At 42.4% G+C, this 17,744-nt stretch overlaps 1 protein-coding gene across 1 annotated transcript; it reads right to left on the bottom strand.

Annotated features, from left to right (window-relative positions):
• Positions 1–898: 898 nt before the first annotated feature.
• Positions 899–17,402, bottom strand: LOC146511131 (uncharacterized). Its single transcript, XM_085172948.1, has 5 exons — positions 17,052–17,402; positions 12,423–12,541; positions 12,162–12,291; positions 9,145–9,190; positions 899–8,418 (listed from the first exon to the last, which is right to left on the bottom strand). The coding sequence occupies exons 1-5, from the start codon at positions 17,162–17,164 to the stop codon at positions 3,235–3,237; spliced, it is 5,592 nt and encodes a 1,863-aa protein (XP_085029074.1). The 5' UTR covers positions 17,165–17,402; the 3' UTR covers positions 899–3,234.
• Positions 17,403–17,744: the final 342 nt, after the last annotated feature.

Here is a 17,744-nt window from a genome sequence, read left to right as displayed (position 1 = left end):
GGAAGAAAAAATATCTCCGGGATCACCTGTTGAGAGAAAAAGAATAGAAAACAAGCAAAAAAAAAAACAAAACAATGCAACATACTATACACAACACCATCGCATTAATCTAGCTAAGTGAAAACAGCAGTAAATACTAAATATTGAATGTTGTTGTGCAGCACGCAGGACAGACAGCGCACAATGTGCTTTGAAGTAGCAGCCAAGAAAGGTGTGATTTAAGTCTACGAATAGTGAACACCCATGTGCACACCTGTGTGGATCGGCGCGCTTGTATTCAAATGGTTTCCCCATGTAATGGTCTGCTAGAGGATGTAGAGAGCCATAGCCCCGTCCCCCAGGGCATGAAGCAGGCATGGAGGAGATCCAGGCCCCAGACATCCAGAGGCCCCAGAGTGCAAGAGCCCAAGGAGGACCACCGGAGGGGCATCCGTGCCACCTTCATGGGAAGGGCTGAGGATCCCCAGATGAGGGGTCACCCAGTAGCCACCGGGCAGAAGCTAGAGGGGGCTGCACCGGCGTGCCCGCCGGCTCTGCCGGCAGCCAGCTGTGCCAGAGTGAACCGAGCCGCAGGCACAGAGGCCGGAGGCCCGAGGGCCCCCCGCGCCCCGGAAGAGGCCTGACCGAGCAGCAGGCGCCAGGCCCCGCCAAGTAGTCACCGGGAGTGAGCTGGTACATACCTGAGCGCCCAGCCCCGGACACCAAGAACCACCAACGCACCGACCCCTGAGGGCATCAGTCACCGGCAGGGAGTGTGGTGAGGGGAGATAGGCCTCCACACTTTGGAGGGCCTTGGAGTTCCCAGAGAGGTGAAGTCTAAGACCCTAAATCCTAAGTCTAAATTTTCTAAACTACAAAGTTCAGGGTGAATTTGTGAATAAACCTTAAATTCTACCAACAAAAAAAACAATGAGTGGAAATACTTCAAAAACAGGTCAGGAGGGTTAAAATATTGATGATATAATAGGGTCAAAGTAAATGTATTAATTACATGATATACAGGTTACCTACCTTACAACATAATCTCATAAAGAAAACAACAGAAGAAAAAACAATATTATTGTAACTGAAACCGTTTCCAAAGCGGTCCTTCTCGTTTGTTAACCTCTGCTGAATAGCTGCACCTGCAGTAACAAAACATTCTCCTGTTTGATGCCAACACGGCTGCGTCCATGCTGGAGCTCCATATTAAAGAGACCAAAACATGTTTGTTTATGGTCAGGTGCAACCTAATACTGCTCTCACGTGTGATCTGCAGCTCTCATACCAAACAGCCGGCAGGCACTCTGAGTGTCGAGATGCCTACAGTGACTCAGATCTCCGTTTTTCCGTTGCAGATCCCAGACTTTCATGCGGGCCTACATTGGGGGCGTAAACTTCATAATGGCGGTGCAGTGGTTTCTCTCTGTACCTGTGTGGGCTTCCTTGGGGTGCTCTCTTTCCACAGTCCAAAATGTGCATATTAGGTAAACCAGTGGTTCTAAGTTGGTCATAGGTGGGAAGTTAAGTGTATAGAACAATGTGCCTTTATAAATGTGTCTGAGGAGGTTAATGTTTGGCTTGTAGTCTAAAAGTCTTTGTGTGCCCTGTGAGGCTAAGGAAGTCCAATATAAATACAGCCCCCTGTACTGAACATCTAAAAAACGAAAACATTGATTGCTGTAGATACTGACCCTTTACACCTTTGGTGTACAATTACACTTCCTCCGGTGCACTCCCATGTGCAACAGCCTGATTCAGCGCTTTAATACTAATTTAAACTTTATCAGTTAGACTCCTATCTGTGTCTTTATCAGAGAGTTCTAGGTCTGACTTTGCTCTGGGCGAGGCCATTGTCTGAAAAAGGCATTTCACCTCCTTTTTACACTTTCCCCTTTTATGACATAAGATGGAAAACCACATTCAACTGCTCTGAAGAGTATGACACACAACGTGAAGCAGCCATGCCCTTCCCTGGTGATGTCATGGCTAATAACACAAAGCAGATTGTGGCATCTTAGTGAGAGTCTCTCTGGGAAAAATTTGACATGCATGGGAGAGGAAGTCTGGGATACAAGTACACTGCCAGCAAGAACTCTAATGGATGTTTTATCTAGTGATCAACACACAGTGTGTTGACAACAAAAGGAAACACCCGCTTGAACAATGTGTGACTGTTGAACAGCCCCACCTAGAGCACACATTTTTTTAAGAAATTAGCATCCACCAAAGCGCTGTGATTGATTTGATCACTGACGTTCTCTACAGACTGGAATTCAGAACCAAATCTTTTGTCATGCTAATTATCAACATACCTTTTCACTTAAAGCATGCGAGCACTGCAGTGGACAAAACTAATGACTCAAGGACAAATCATGCCGATGATGGTTATATGATCTGACATAACAACAAAAGTGTAACCAAGGTGATGAGAAATCCCCAAAACATCAGGTCTTGTTAGAAATATTACATTTATTTATAAAATAGATATATTAAGAATTTATCACTGTGCAAATAAGAGCAGGCACCGTATAGAGCACTTTATAAGGGTGAAAACAAATGTTAATCATATCAAGATTATATTTCATCCCTAAGTACAAAAAAAATTATTTTAAACCAAAACTCTGCCTGTTTTGAAAAACAAAACAAAACAAGTGCTAAGAAAATATCAGCTTTACGATTAGAACATTTACCAAAAACTAATTTCATTTCTTAAACATAGCAGAACAGAGATGATGGAATATCATATGACAGCACATTTATCCACATTACCTCAGTACTTATTGCTACCTACCAGGATGAAATGCAAACCTAAAGACTTGTGCAAAAAGCCCAAGCTTACAGAGTAGTTTGTTCTTTGAAACAACTACAAAGATACAGCATATACCTCACTAATGCCATGCGACACTCAAACTATAAATGTCTATTTGTTATCCAGGAATTACAGGTCTGCATTCAAATACAACATATGGTACATACTTAAAACGTATTTAAACTTATGCTGATAATCCATGCTTACTTGTATTGTGTATATTTTTACCCTGACCACAACAACCACTTCCGAAAACCAAATCATGCAGGATACCTGGTGTCCCGACTGAGCTCAGGTCTCAACAGAGTGAAAAAAACAAAACAAAAAAAGAAAAGCAGGAGAGATGCAGATGTCATTACACACCAAAAGATTACAGCACCTCCTTTATCCCCTCCCTCCTGGATGTTTCAGAAACTTGCATTTTTAAAGCACTTGTTCTGCTTTTACAGTTCTGTCTCTTTTTCACCCTCATCATCTGTTTCTAAGTAGTATTCGTCATCAGTTGTTGTGTCCGAGCTGCTGTCTGATGACTCATCAAAGGTGCTAAGGCTGGATACATAACCTCTGGAGGGCAAATGCCCCCTGGACTGGCTGTCCCCTGGATGTAGTACTCCTGGCGAGCTAGGAAAGGTCGGAGAGGAAAGGCTGGGTGGTTTGGACATGCGCCTGGACACTGGTGACAGAGGAGGTGTTGGAGGAGGAGTGGGCGGGGCCTCTGCATCCCACACAAACTGGCAAATGTTCATGTTTGGACTCCGGAGGTGAGCAGGCTTGGAAGCTGTAGCATTTACATGTTGAGGAGAGTCTCCAGAGCTCCAGTTTGCCAAGCACCTGGTCAGCGATCGAGGCAAAGATCTTGATCGCATTTTACCAGGATCACTTGGGAAATATGATTTTCGACCATCCTCAGAAGCCTGGAAGTCATACACTGTGCTCCAATCAGATTTGACAGACCACGGATCCAAATCTCCACTATTACCTCCACAAGAGAAGGCAGACTGAGAGAGGTCACCCACACTCATGAATCTGGATCCTGTGGAAATACGTCCTGGTCCAGAGGGTCGACTGGAGAGAACAGAGCTCACAGAAAAGGACTTCCCAGGCTCAATGCCATACTTTAAGTCTGCATAAGAGGATGCCAAGTTTTCCTTGTCATGTCCTGGGCTCACACATGGAGGACCTACGGATGCCCGGCTTTTTCTCGGAACTCCCAAGCTGATCCCTTCTCCGTGCTCGCATGGAGAGGAGGATTCCCTGCGGCGGTGCAGCTTTGGGCTGTAGAAGACGCTGTCGTCTGTTACATCAGACGAGGAAAATGGGGACACTGGTGAAAGAGAGGAGAAGGGAGAGAATGGACTCCTGGGGCTAGGTGTGGATCTCCTGAATGAAGCTGGAAAAGCTGGACTTCTACTGGGACTTGGATCTCTGGAAGAGAGGCTTGTTGCTTTATAATCTACTTGGTCTTGTTCAAGGTCTAACTGGTCAACTGTTGGACCGTGGACCGTCAGATAAACTGGGCCTTTCTTTTCAGAAATTTGTTCTGCACAAGCATGTTGCATGTCACGGCCTGTTTCTAGAGATTTTTCGGTCCAGCTGGAATGCTGATTTCCAACTTTTGTGTTTCCAGCAGCCGAGGACGGTATCAGAATGTATCTATCTTGCGTCCACCTGTTCGAAGCCTCTGTTTCCTGATTGTCGTTCAGCACCATTACTTTCTCTGGCACTGTTTCCTCTGGAATTTTGCTACTCTCAACACTCACATCGCTCGATCCGCTAACAGAAGGTGCTTGTGAGGTTGACCATCTTGTGCTTAATTTTTGCTTTAGTTTGCTAAAGACTTGGTCTACTTTGTTGTTACTCTTGGCCTTGTTTGACTCTGACCTTGTCAAACTGGAGTTTGGTGTACTGACGCTCTTCTTCAGTGCAAATCGGCTTCTCTTTGTGTTTTGTTCATTATTAACGTCTACTGAGAAAAACCTGCTTTTCCCCATTATAGTCTCCTTCATGCTTTTGCTGGAGTCTTCTGTCTCCCGGGACTGACTCTCTGTTGAGCTGCTGCTGTTGGAGCTCTGACCTGAATGACGACATGGTTCACCTGCTGCTCCTTTACTCTGCCCTGTCAGGGACTGTTGACTAAATTTGGTCTCCATGGAAACCGGTGTGTTATTGGTATGCTGTAAAGCATTAGGTGTGGTGTTTTTTGCGGCTGTCGATGCATCTACTGTGGATTTAAGGCTGTAAACCAGTGTCTCAGTTACATATGTGGAGCCGTCTGCCTTATCACCTTGCAGGGAGGAAGGTCTGATGTGAATTCTGTTGTCTACAAGTAATAGCTTTCGCTCTTGGCCTTTATCTCCGCTGTTATAGTTGCTTGCTCGATCAGCTTCTGAAACCTCAACATTTGGACTTTCTTGTTTGGGAGGTTTCTTTTGGAGGGGTAAGGACAGGGAAAGGGAGGGTCTGGGAGGTGACATAGGAGGTTTGGATGTGGATAAGGTCATGACTGAAACTGGGTCAGTATTTACAGAGAGATGTGGGGTGTAATTTGACTGGGAGGGTTGTGAGAAGAGGGTTGGTCTGGTTGTTCTCGTCTTTCTCTCCCCTTGTGTCATCCTTGCAGACATGAGCGTGGAGTAAGGAGGACAACTATAACGAACCTTATAGCCATTTGAAAAGTCAGGAGGGAGGGAGAGAGGAGCTGAAGTACGGCACTGAACTGTGCCAGATTCCACTGATAGTGTCCTTTCATGCCTTGGTGTGGGCAAGTCCTGTCTTCCCTGGTAAAAAATCATTGTATCACCAGCTCTTTGCTTGCTTCGCTCAAACTCCCTGAATGCTAAATCAGCCGAGTCAGATGATAAGGATCTATACTTTCCTGGTTTTTCCACCTCAATGCTGGAGGTCTTGGGTTTAGGGGGACAAACAGAAGAACTTGTTGAACTGCTCAATCTCAGAAAGGAGAAGATGGATGGAGCATTTCGCAGGTGCTTAGATGTAGCTTGAGGGGTCGCTTGGACTTCTGACGACTCTGTCTTCTCCACAGCGATGGACTCTGACTGTTGCAGATCCACCGAGTCATCCCATGTCACTCTTCTCACTTTCTTTTTCTCAAGTTTCTTTGGCTCTTTCTCTGAGCTGCTGGAATATTTCCCCTCTTTTTTAGGGCTTGAAGTTTCTGAAGTGGGGTTGGTAATAACTGGGGTTGCGGGAGGCGTTAGGAGAGTGGAGACAGCGGCAGAGGTAGGAGAGGTAATGGCAGAGGTGACAGCAGGACTGAGAAGGGAAGAACTTGAGGCAGTGGTGGCTACAGGGTGGCTGCCAGTGGCAGAGGAAGAAGAGTTGGAAGCAGTGGCGCTATAGTCTTTTTTGGAGACAGAACCGACTGTGGAAATCAGACTGGACATACTTTTAGGGTGGAAAGGTTTAGGAATGGAAGCATAACTTCTTTCAAATCCAAGAGGTGTGGAAGAGGAATTGTTGGTAAATTTTGTTTTCTGGGACAAAGAGCCAGTGGAGGTTGTATATGCCGAGGTATGAATATTGGTCTGAGAAGGAACTGACTGAGAATGGTAGGAAGGACTACTTTTCATTTTTGAGGTTTGGGGACCAGAGGCATTTTGAGATGTATGAACTTTACCATTGACAGTACTGGTGAAATCAAGAGAGAGCGGTGTGCTGATAAACCTCTGTGAGTCTACGCTGTGAGGAGGCATGGGGGTGTTGTTGGGTTTGGGTGGGAAATAATTATTTTTGTACTTGCTGCTGCTCTCTGTGGGTGTAACTGAGCTCCTGGGATTTTGCAAAGCAGATGGTAACTCAGACATATTTGCTGTATATGAACTATCGGTTAAATCATATTTGCCTGGATCTTTAGGTTGACACAGTGTTGTTTGTGCTGTAGCTCTGCTAATTTTAGAACTAGACAAAACATCTGGCACACTGTGCGGCTTTGGGTATTCTCTGTTGTTTACATTTGAGCTATACTGGTGCAAATCACAGTCAGGTGAATTCCCAGCATTTCTTTGTCCGAGATGGTGAGTTCCTCCCTGTGCCCTCATAAAAAGGTTCATATTACCTGTGCAAACTGACTCTGCTGTGTTATTGTTGTCTCTGTTGTTGTTGACCGGACTACCCCTGCTTTTGTTATCAGGCTGACTTGGAGATGTCATGTCACTATTATTATTGGAGGGTGGAATTAAGGTTGTGTTTGGCTTGTCTTTGTTGTTGGCTGTGTCTTTTGGGGTGAAAGGGAAACTGCTTTCCTGGGTAACTTGCTTCCACCAGGAAGTTTGTTTCAGCGTGGTCCTTTTAGGAAAGGACTGGGTTTTCACTTGGGCAGAAGAGTCAAATGGGGGCTGTCTGGACAAGGAGACTGGGGTCTCTGAAAATAGAGTTTTACTTCTGTCCCTGTAGTTCTGTTGACTTTCTGATGGTCCTTTACCTAAAAATGTCTGTGAGGATGTGAGACTGGACTGAATCCTATTTATTGTCTGAGACTGTTGGACAAAGGGTTTGCAGTCTGCATTTTTGTCCACTGCTAAAGGTGCAAAGATGAACCTGTCAGAGGTGCTCTGCTCTCTCAGGCTGGAGGGTGATGGGGAAAGGACAGGGCTAGTTTCAGTTGTCCTGTAAGAAATAGATGATGGAGAGAGGAGCGGCTTTGGCCTCTCTTGTTCATTATTATTGAGAAAGCTCTGTGAGAGGGGTGTTGTGAATAATTTTCCATTCTGATCACTTGGAAAACTGCTCAGAGGGGAGGTTGCATTGAGATTCTTGCCACCAATGTTGCCTCTCCTTAAAGAAAGAAGTACGTTGCTGGTTGTTGGTTTGGAGCTTGAAGATGAGTATGCGCCTTGATGGCCAGTTTGTGGATTTTGCCTTTGTTCATTTTGGCTCTGCGATACAGAGGCACTGGTAGCTAAAGCGCTTAAAGAACCTCTGTCTATTTTTCTATTGTCCATCCTTCCAGAGTTCACGTCCAGAGAAACAGTTTTAATCATTTCCCTTTTAGACTCCAAGCTCAAAGGATCACTTTTAGTTGACCAGTCCACTGTGTTCCTCCTGAGATCTGAAAATGGAGGCCTCAGTTGGGTTCCCAGTCCACCTGTAAACCCCCTCTCCACACCATGTTGGCTCCGAGTCTGCTGAAAACCACGGTTTGCTGCAGCACCTGTCACATCTTGCGTATTTCCCTGGGCTTCAGAGCTGCCGGTTCCATCAAATTTTTTGGAACGTCGCAGTCGGCCACTCCAGTGAGGAGCGAGAACCGTGACCATGGAGGAAGACAACATAGTTCTGGGCGGGTCGGCTAATTCCTGAAGACGGTCTGCAAGACCTTTTGTACGGTCCTGTATATTTCCCTCTGACTCAGCTCGAGTTAGAGATCCAGTGTAAGTCCTTGGTTGTGATCCAAATGAAAGTCTGTGCAAGGCATTAAGCTTATGTGTCCCAAAGTCACTATTTGAACAAGCCTGAGTTCTGCTCAAGTCCCTGGTAATCTCCAGTTCATTGCAATCAGCAGAGATGACCTTGTCTTTCTCCTTGGCTGGAAATGGTAGTACCTCTGACAATCGATAGATGCTGGGTGCCTCTATAGAGGTTTGTGATGCAGACGTTCTTCCATTAATCTGTTAAAATAAAAACTTTTACTGACAGGACCCACTTTTTGCATACTAAATTACAATTTTCTGAACACCAACCATCACAAATAATTAAAATCTTAATACTTTATACTATTTATAATATAAATAAAAAAGTTCTACAAAACAATTCCTATGACCCATCCTAGGATATTCAATAACATATATTTGCATTTGCTTAGCTGTATCATTAAAGTCCAATGATTTTCATATTCACAGTAAACTTGAGCTTATCATATTATACCAATGCAAATTCTGTGCACAGGAATGTAAAAAGCTTTCTAACTTTGACAGCTAGTGGTCAATGGTAGCGGCTTTTCAGAATTTTAAATCGCCTGCACTGAGGCCCAAGCTTTTCTTGAGTGTCTGTTCCCATGCAGTAGTTATTTAAGAGATCCTTGACAAACAGGTTATCTTGAAAGACATGAAAGATTAGCAGGGAAACACACACACAAGGAACACAAACACACCCTGTCACTTATAACTGTTAAAATAACAATTAATCTAAAGCCATATTTTTAACATGGTGTCACCATTGCTTTATGTGACTTTTCAAAGATTTTTAAACACTTTAAACTTCTGATCTGTACTTTTGATTAGATTCTGGATTCTGGATCAGTGGGAATAAAGTTTGCAGTTTCACATTTGCTCTATATCAGGTTTACACTGTGCGTGTGTGTAATGTGCTTGATTCTATTAGACTGTGGTCTTTACCTGAAAACTGCTGTCCTTGATCTCAACTCGCTGTGGTTCAATCAATCTGTTGATACAAAGAGAAGACACAGTGTATTAGATTTCTTGGTGCAGCTGCGACAGTTCTGTGAAAAAGGAAACTGAGACATTGTCACAACTTTCTAAAATAATGCACTTTTTTAGTGTTGCAGTGCAAATTTTGTTGGATACAAAGACACACACAATTGGGGCAATCTTTGATTTTGTTAGTGGTGAATGGGCAGCGTAAACTTAATTTTTTTGGTGGGATAAAGAAAAAATGTGGAAACTAATGAGATGTCTCAGCATTAAACACTCACAACTGCTACAAGTCTCATTTCTGAATGTCAGACGGTCCAACTGTTTTGAGTGAAACATTAGAGGGATTAAATCTAGAATTTGCCACAGCAATGCCGATCGACGGGAACGTTCGCATTCCTCACATCAATCACCCTCTCTAAACACAACTTTCTCACAGGCAGATGTAAACTAAAGTCACACCTACTAACCAATCATGCAAACACTTACTTACTTTTTAAATTGATGTGGAACACGCTGTACAAGTACAGTTCACACACAAGTTGTCTATATAAGGCCATGTTGGACTGACATGAACGCAGGTAACTAGCACACAGTGAAAGGGGGCGTGGCTTTGACATAACCAATAAAGCGTGTTTGATCTGAGCTTATCTTATTCTAATAAAAACCTCTGACACAATGTTACAGCTATTATATAATGTTAGATTAACCTATAGAAAAGGTAAATATTTTCCTGAGGCAAAACCAAGGCAACAAGTTTCACCTAAAATAACCTCAGATTCTCCCGCATGACTGATTTAAGGAAGTTTCTCTGTATAACAAATGAAACCACAGGTAGATGATTAATAACACATGTCACATTGATTTTGAGAATGTAAATACAGACTTCCACACATAGGATTGCAAGAGCTTCACATCTTCTCTTCTTCCGAATTCCAGAGGAAACACTGTTTAAAATATTTTAAAACAAGAAAAACAATGCATTCGTACTACTGAGACATAAGCTAACACACTTTATTAAGCGTACGTCCGCGTTTATGCAAACACTTGACTCTTTCAGGTCCTTTGTCACAGACTGAAGAATGCAGACACAGCTCGTTTACTGATTGACAGGATGTTGTAAATCGAGTGATTAAAATGTGATCAGTGGCCGGCGTTCCTCTTTGCAGACCTCAGAAACAGTTTGTGGGATGTAGATTTACCGCTTATTAGGAGACACACTTGGAAAAAATGTAGGGAAGATCAGTTCAGCAGCGATACACCTCAAAACACACAAGGAATCAAATCCCAGGGTTCTCTGATATGTCTCAGTCATTTCAAACTCTGAAGGCTCTGCCCATGGGTGTGTCTAAAATAGGGTGGCACTAGTCCCTCCCTGAAACACTTTTGCTTCATTTAAGTATTTACAGGAAATCTATATTTGTGTAATATTGCATTATAGATCAAGTTATATAGCTTTTACTTAAGTAAAAAAAAATGTTTCCACGTTGCAAAACAACTATCCATCACAATACTGTTTAAATTCTTGTGCAGCTGCACTTTTCATATAATAAATCTACAATAGGACGCAGGGCTGTGTATGAGCTTGAAAATTGTGGTTTCTACACCAGTTTTCCACACTTGTTAATGTCATACAGTAGGGCTGCAACTAAAGATTATTTTGGTAGTCAACTAATCTGCTAATTTTTCTTTGATTAGTCAGTGATTACTCTTTTCTCCCCTTCATGTTGGCAAACCTCCTGTTCTAGGTTCTAGTACCTCACCTGCTCAAGTCTGTCCACCTGTGAGGTCACCCTGTTGTCTCGTCCCATGCTAACCATGCTAAAGATGCTCTCTGTCAAGACTTCAGCCATTTCAGAGGTGCAGTGAGCCTCTTTACAGGACAAACTCATCTATACACCTTTGCTTAATACTAGTAAAACAGAACAATACAGAATTACAAATCACTAATTAGTAATAACTAATAATTTGGTTACATAGCATAGTGTCTCAGATTGTGTAGTGTTCGAAGCCATTTAAACTCTTTACTGATTATATGTATAATTAATTACTGATACGGTCCAACCCACAGATTAACTACCTAACGTTAGATGGAAGAGGTTTACTATCCAGAATAAATGCTAATTTTAATTTGAGAAAACAAACAAACAAACTAGGAGGCAGAGTAGCTAATCCTGTTTAATGCTTTACTATCACATTTCACTCATTAGCTAACAAAACTGAAAAACTGTGGTCACTTGGCAAGCATCATCCATGGGAAGTTTCTGACAGGGGACGATCGTGGCTCAAGAGTTTGCCTTGTAATTGGAAGGTTGCTGGTTCGAGCCCCGGCTGGGACAGTCTCGGTCATTGTGTCCTTGGGCAAGACACTTCACCCGTTGCCTGCTGGTCAGAGGGCCCAGTGGCGCCAGTGTCCGGCAGCCTCGCCTCTGTCAGTGCACCCCAGGGTGGCTGTGGCTACAATGTAGCTTGCCATCACCAGTGTGTGAATGTGTGTGTGAATGTGTGGATGATTGTGTGTAGTGTAAAGCGCTTTGGGGTCCTTAGGACCAAGTAAAGCGCTATACAAATACAGACCATTTACCATTTAGGTAGGCTAACATAAACACTACTGTACAATCATTTACATAAACAAGGTATAAATGCAACACACTAAATTAGCTCTCTAAAGCTGAACCATTCATAGTTGATGTCATAGCTCCAGGGAGCTCGTTACAAAAACACATTTAGAAGGTATTTGTGTATGATGTGTCGACAATAAGATTTTGTCCAGATAAATTTTTATAACCGATGTCATCAATTATAGTGACAAATTGTTGCAGCCCTATCATACAGACAGATGGGGAGTAACTTGATTATGCGATGCTGTCCTGAATGCCAGAGCAGAACAGACTGTTCACTGACGTGCGCTCCAGAAACAAAGTGTCTAAATGAATCTGTAATCAAGGCCAGTCAGTAAATGTATCCCTTCCCTTGCTTACCTGTATAAACTCTTGCTGTGTTTTATGCCTGGATTAGTGGAGAGTCTGAAGACGTGGCAGGAGATGAAGCTGGACTGCTGGAACTGGATATCTGCATCACCACAGGAAGAAGTTTGGTCCTTTCTTAGTGCTGCAACACATTCAGAACTCAGTGATTATGAGGTGTTTACAGCTGAAACCCAAAACAGAAGAGATTCTTGACTTAACTTTTTAAGAGCTATATCTTAAATGTGCGTATGGAGTGTCAGATGCACGTTTCACCTTTGTGTGTTTCCTTCTGTGTGATTGCTGATTGGTGAGAGAACTGCTCAGCTGGGCGTTTGTCACCATGGCGTTCCTCCTGCTTGAATGTTTCACCAAATGTTTCATCTTGTTGTTCTCTAAAAATAAATAAATAAATAAATGAACAAATAAAAACTTGATGCAAAATAACTAAACTTGAACTTGATTATTCAATGTTTGCGTTGAGCATTTTCTCTCAGCGCAAACTCAACACTTTGAAACATTTTTTAGTAATAATGTCTGTTCATCTCTGTGACACTGAGAACGGGCTCTGCAGCAAAGACAGCCTTCCTTGTTCTGCTTCAAAAAAAGATAAAAGATAACTAAGTACTTTTTTTCAACAGCTCCATCAGTGGTTTCATATCTACCCACCAGCAGTCACAGGAAGTTAAGAAGAATTTATCCTAAACTGGATTTCACACAAAACCCTAAAACTACGTACATACTCAAAAATAAATAAAAGAAGCGATGTGATTCCCCTTTAGTATGATGATGACTAAAAGCAGCATCACCAGAACCAGTAATACTGCAATATTTTTACCAACGTTATGATATTATTGCAGTTTTTTTTTTACAATTTGCGATTTGCTTAGCATTCCAATGATGATTTATCATCTATTTCCAAGTGCGAATTATGTCCTTTATTTTTTTTATGCAAAAAGAGATCGTCACTGTCAGTGTGTAGTTCAATCTACAACATCTTTTCCTGTCCACTCAAAAGTCTAAAACTCAAAAAGAGCCGTATTATTATCATTGTTTGGTCCGCTGTAATCCAGTTTCCGCAGCATGAAATCAAACAGAGAACTGAAGGAAATTCAAGCAGCCATGCTTCTCTCATCTCATCATTCCGGCAGTGCTGGACCGATAAGCAGTGGTTATATAACTATTCGGCATCTCGTTCCACACTTTCTGTTACAACCAGGGTACAGAGCTAACACACCCACTCACTCAAACATGCATATGCACATTTACTGCCGCAACCCAACGCTGAACCCACGCTGGCGTGCCAACTACCGATCACGATGATGACACCAGAACAAAGATGAGGCGGTTACTGAAACAGAAATGTACGTGTCGCTGCAACCTTTGTTCGGTAAACAGAACAAACGAAATGGCAACAATTATCTCTTACAGGACATGCTGGGATCACTTTCTCTATTTTTATTGCATTCAGATGTTTGGAAGAGGATGGAAATTGTTGCTTAGGAGTCTTTATCTAACCTGTGGTGCTTTTTGTGATCACAAAATGAAGCCCTTTGATTTTTTTTTTGTAATAACATGGCACATCATAGAAAGCTGTAGCTCTCACTATCCACCTTGCCTTCAGGGGCCACTCACTGGCCTCATTAGAGTACTGGGAGGTGATTATAAAAGCCTGCCACGACATGACATGAGAGAGGAGTGGAGAGAAAAGAGAAGAGGCAGGGAAGGAGATCTTCGCGCTCTTCTACAGCATTTCAGAGCCAAAGATAACACACCTTCAGTGAACCCCAACCAGCTGCAGAACTCTTCCTACATCACGGCTGTGTCAGTGCTTATCAACCTGTAAGAGCCCTGTTTGATAAGCGACAGGTCTGTGATTAGTGATCACAAGCACAAGACCCAATTTAGAAAGTATATTTTTCATTTATGTGACTAGTGAAAGGTATATGGCTTTTCTTTTAATCATTATCTGCATCACTAGCTCCGTGGTTACATAAACATGTGATGATTTGTCCACCTGAGGACGAAGGTACAGCCTGACGGCTGCAGTCACACAAAGTAGTAGAAGTAATCATGAAATCGATCAAGTACTGCGGTGCCTTCAGACCACTATCACCACGTAGCTCCATTAACTGAAACAAACTTAAAAATGATGTACGTGGACTTTGGGGCCACTTTGAATGGATATTTTGTTTGTTCCCTGATGGCCAACAGTTAGGACATCAAACTCATCATCGCATACAGCCTACATTGATCTTAAATGGGTCGGACTTATTCACAAATTATTCACAGCAACAGTTACACCAAGGTCCTTTATATTAAAATATAAAACACAAGATAAAATAGGAAAAATATTCTTTTTTTGAGAAATGGTGATGTAATAAATGAAAGAAATCTGTCAGCATGATTCTTTGGTGCTTAAATTGTAAACAAATTTATAAAATTGCAATTATAATTATAATAAAATATATATAATTATAAAAAAGAAAATGTTTGTGAATTACTGAAAATGTTTTTTTTTTAACCCAATGTAAATAAATAAATAACAGAAATGTTTTTAAAGCTTTTCTGTGGGAGTCATTGCTCGGCCCCTGGGTCTTGTGTTTGACACCCCTGACTCAGGAGAACAATTCAATAAATTCAATAAAAACATAAATTACATAATCTGATTAGCCAGGGATACAGTAGGGTTTGACATGGCGTTGTCATGGGCTAAATTTTCACTGTTCCCTTTCAATAGATGGAATTGCTGCCATGTAATAGCTCAACACTAAGGTAGTTATTTCCTCTGAGCGCGTCCTGGATATCAGTTCTGGCTAAAATCGGCCCGGCTGCTGATTGATACAAGAATATGTGCTGAAATACCTCACCTACGAGGCATCCCTGAGGCGTCCTATTCAGAAATCCCAATCATCTCGACTTGTATTTCAGCTGTGAATTTTATTTTATTTTATTTTTTTATTTATTTCTTCGTTTTTCATAAAATTAAATGACTGGAAAAATTATTGCTATTGGCATCAGATATTGGCTGTCCTACAAAAAACACGTACTGCCTCAGAATTTCACAATTTGTGCATTCCTACATTATTGTCTTTGAATAATTAAAAAAAAAAAACTGTGGCAAGTCTTCACACATCCCCAGCTGTCACTGGGTAGTTTTGTTCAGCCACGAAATGCTCCAAATGTGAACAACTCAAGATAGAAGAAATGCCAAATGCTTAGTATTGGTACTTTTGAAAATATGACTTGAAAACGTCTTTACTGAACTAAATCTTGGTAGCATGCTCATGTTGAATAACTGAAGTTGTTTTCAATTGCAATTACTCAAATTGCTTATTCAACTTACAGATGGTGTATTTTTTTTTTGCTAACAAGAAGACAAATTAGCAATTTCTTTTTCAGTTTAGCTGAGTTGTTATAAACTGTCCACGATGACCTTGTAAATGCATGAAATAATAAATCTATAACCTCATGTGTAGGCATCAGCGACCTCTGATCCCCTGTCTGCAGATGCACAATGCTTGTGCTACCCCGTGCTTTGAATTGGGACTCTGTTTGTTTTGATGGCTTTGCGAGCTGATGAGTAATGCAATTGTAATCCGTGAGAGACTCTTTGAGCCACAGTGTTGTGCACAGAGACGCTCGTAAAATTATGTTGGTGTGTTCCCTTCACTTTAGGTCAGCTTTGCTGTGGGTGTGTGTCTATATCTGCCAACTAACACTTACATAACCGCAAGGATCCAAGTGTGGGTGTGAACTCAGCACTGACAATCACATGTGATGCTCCAACTCCGGCAAATGATTTACACCGCAAACTTCTATTTCAGGTTCACCTAAAGACAACTTAATCACTTTGCCTGCATGCAAAGTTGGCTGAGACAAAGTGAGACTTGTTCTTTTGCTGCCACGCCTCGAGTACCTGTCAGATTCCCAGTGGTGTTGTTTATTTTTCAGCCCATAGGTAGGAACAGAGTGGATAGACTTAGGAGGAATTAGCAGGAGGATGTGGAGATAAACTGAGGCAGAGCCGTGGACATGCACAGGCAGCAGGAGTGTGTGTGCCTCAGAGTGAACTCTGGGCCTGGGTTTGCATGTATGAGCTCGCCTGTTAAGACTGAGAAGCTGAGCTGCACAGAAGTACAACACTGATGATGCCACAGTGTGTGGTTTAGTTTAGTCAATGACAAAGTCATGCACCCACACACGATATAAAAGGCAGCACAGCTTGATAACGCAGTGAATTCATAAATGCATTCAGTAAAAAAAGGAAGAAGCATAAATCCTATGCTCAAAAGCTCCTTTCATTACATTCTGCACTCAGTCTTTAGAAATATGCTTGAGCCCAGTCGTGTCACGTTTCATGAGTAAGAAATAGAGCGTGTCACCAACCAAACCCTGTTCAAAACTCTAACGCCCTGCATCCAACCACCCTAACTGAACTTTACACGGTCGTTACATCAATATGAAGTCGTCATTTATACAGAACAGCACATAACACACAATAATCACTGATATTACTTCTCTTCAAAAAGTTCCACCCGCCTCTTTACTCTGTTTAAAGCAGCAGGTGGGCGCGAAGCAGCTGTAAACCACGTATAAATGGCGAAATGAGTGAAATATCTCAGTGCCGAATACGATGCAATAATGTGATAAATGTTCACAACGTTTCTCTCGGCTGTGAGGTCTTTGTGCGTTTCAAGCACACCGCTGCTTCTGTAAAAATTGATGTTTTTTAAACGCGGTTTGGCACGGAGGCTTCTCTTTCCTCTCGCTTCGCATTTAAAAAGGCAAAACGAGGCTAACACGGCGTACAGGAGAGGCTAACATGTCGTTTTAAAAGCCTCATAAATACTAGATAAACACAAAGTGGTTGGTAAAGTTGACTTTCGGGAGCTTTCCACCTACCTTGCAGTTGTAGCCCGTGTCCTCGTTGCTGCTGCTGCTGGTGGTGTCCCGTACAGAGGCGTAGCTGTCTCTCCTCCTACAACTCTGAGCTCTCCTGCGTCACTTGTTGACATCCTATTTTAACCGGTTAAGTAAGCCTTCAGCATTCAGACTGGATTTAGAGAACATCTTAAAAATTTGGTCCGGAATTTAGTCCAAATTTCCCTTGAGAACAGCCCAGGTACCCGTGACCGGGAGAACCACTCACTGCTGGTTAAAGGTCAACTCTTCCCGTGACGGACAGGTGAGCGGCGGGCAAATGAGCCCGGGCAAACAGGCCTGCTGCTGAGGCTCTTATCTAGAAACGTCACCCACTTGGATCATTTCCTTCTCTGGTCACTTTGAGGAAAAAACTGCCATTAATGCTTTCTGGCAGCATGCCCTGGAGGCACACCTTTGAACAAACAAGGAAAGTACTTTTACAAGGCCCTCTGTCAGGCGCGTTTGCAGGATTTTTTTTAATGAGGTGACAGAACAAAGAAGAAAGAGAAATCTGAATAGCTGATCAGAAAAAGAGTGTACAGTAGAAAAATTGGTTGGCGAAATTTAATTTTTTCTTAAGTGAAAGTCATAATCCTGCTTAATTGGCCTAACATTACAAATGTTCATAAAAATGTCTTCAAATGAATCTAAGGTGGAGCCCCCCCCTCACAA

This window comes from Neolamprologus multifasciatus, chromosome 9 (assembly GCF_963576455.1).
Source record: "Neolamprologus multifasciatus chromosome 9, fNeoMul1.2, whole genome shotgun sequence".
Classification (NCBI taxonomy): domain Eukaryota; kingdom Metazoa; phylum Chordata; class Actinopteri; order Cichliformes; family Cichlidae; genus Neolamprologus; species Neolamprologus multifasciatus.
The sequence above is the reverse complement of the archived record's forward strand: the minus strand, read 5'-3'. Positions and strand labels throughout refer to the sequence as shown.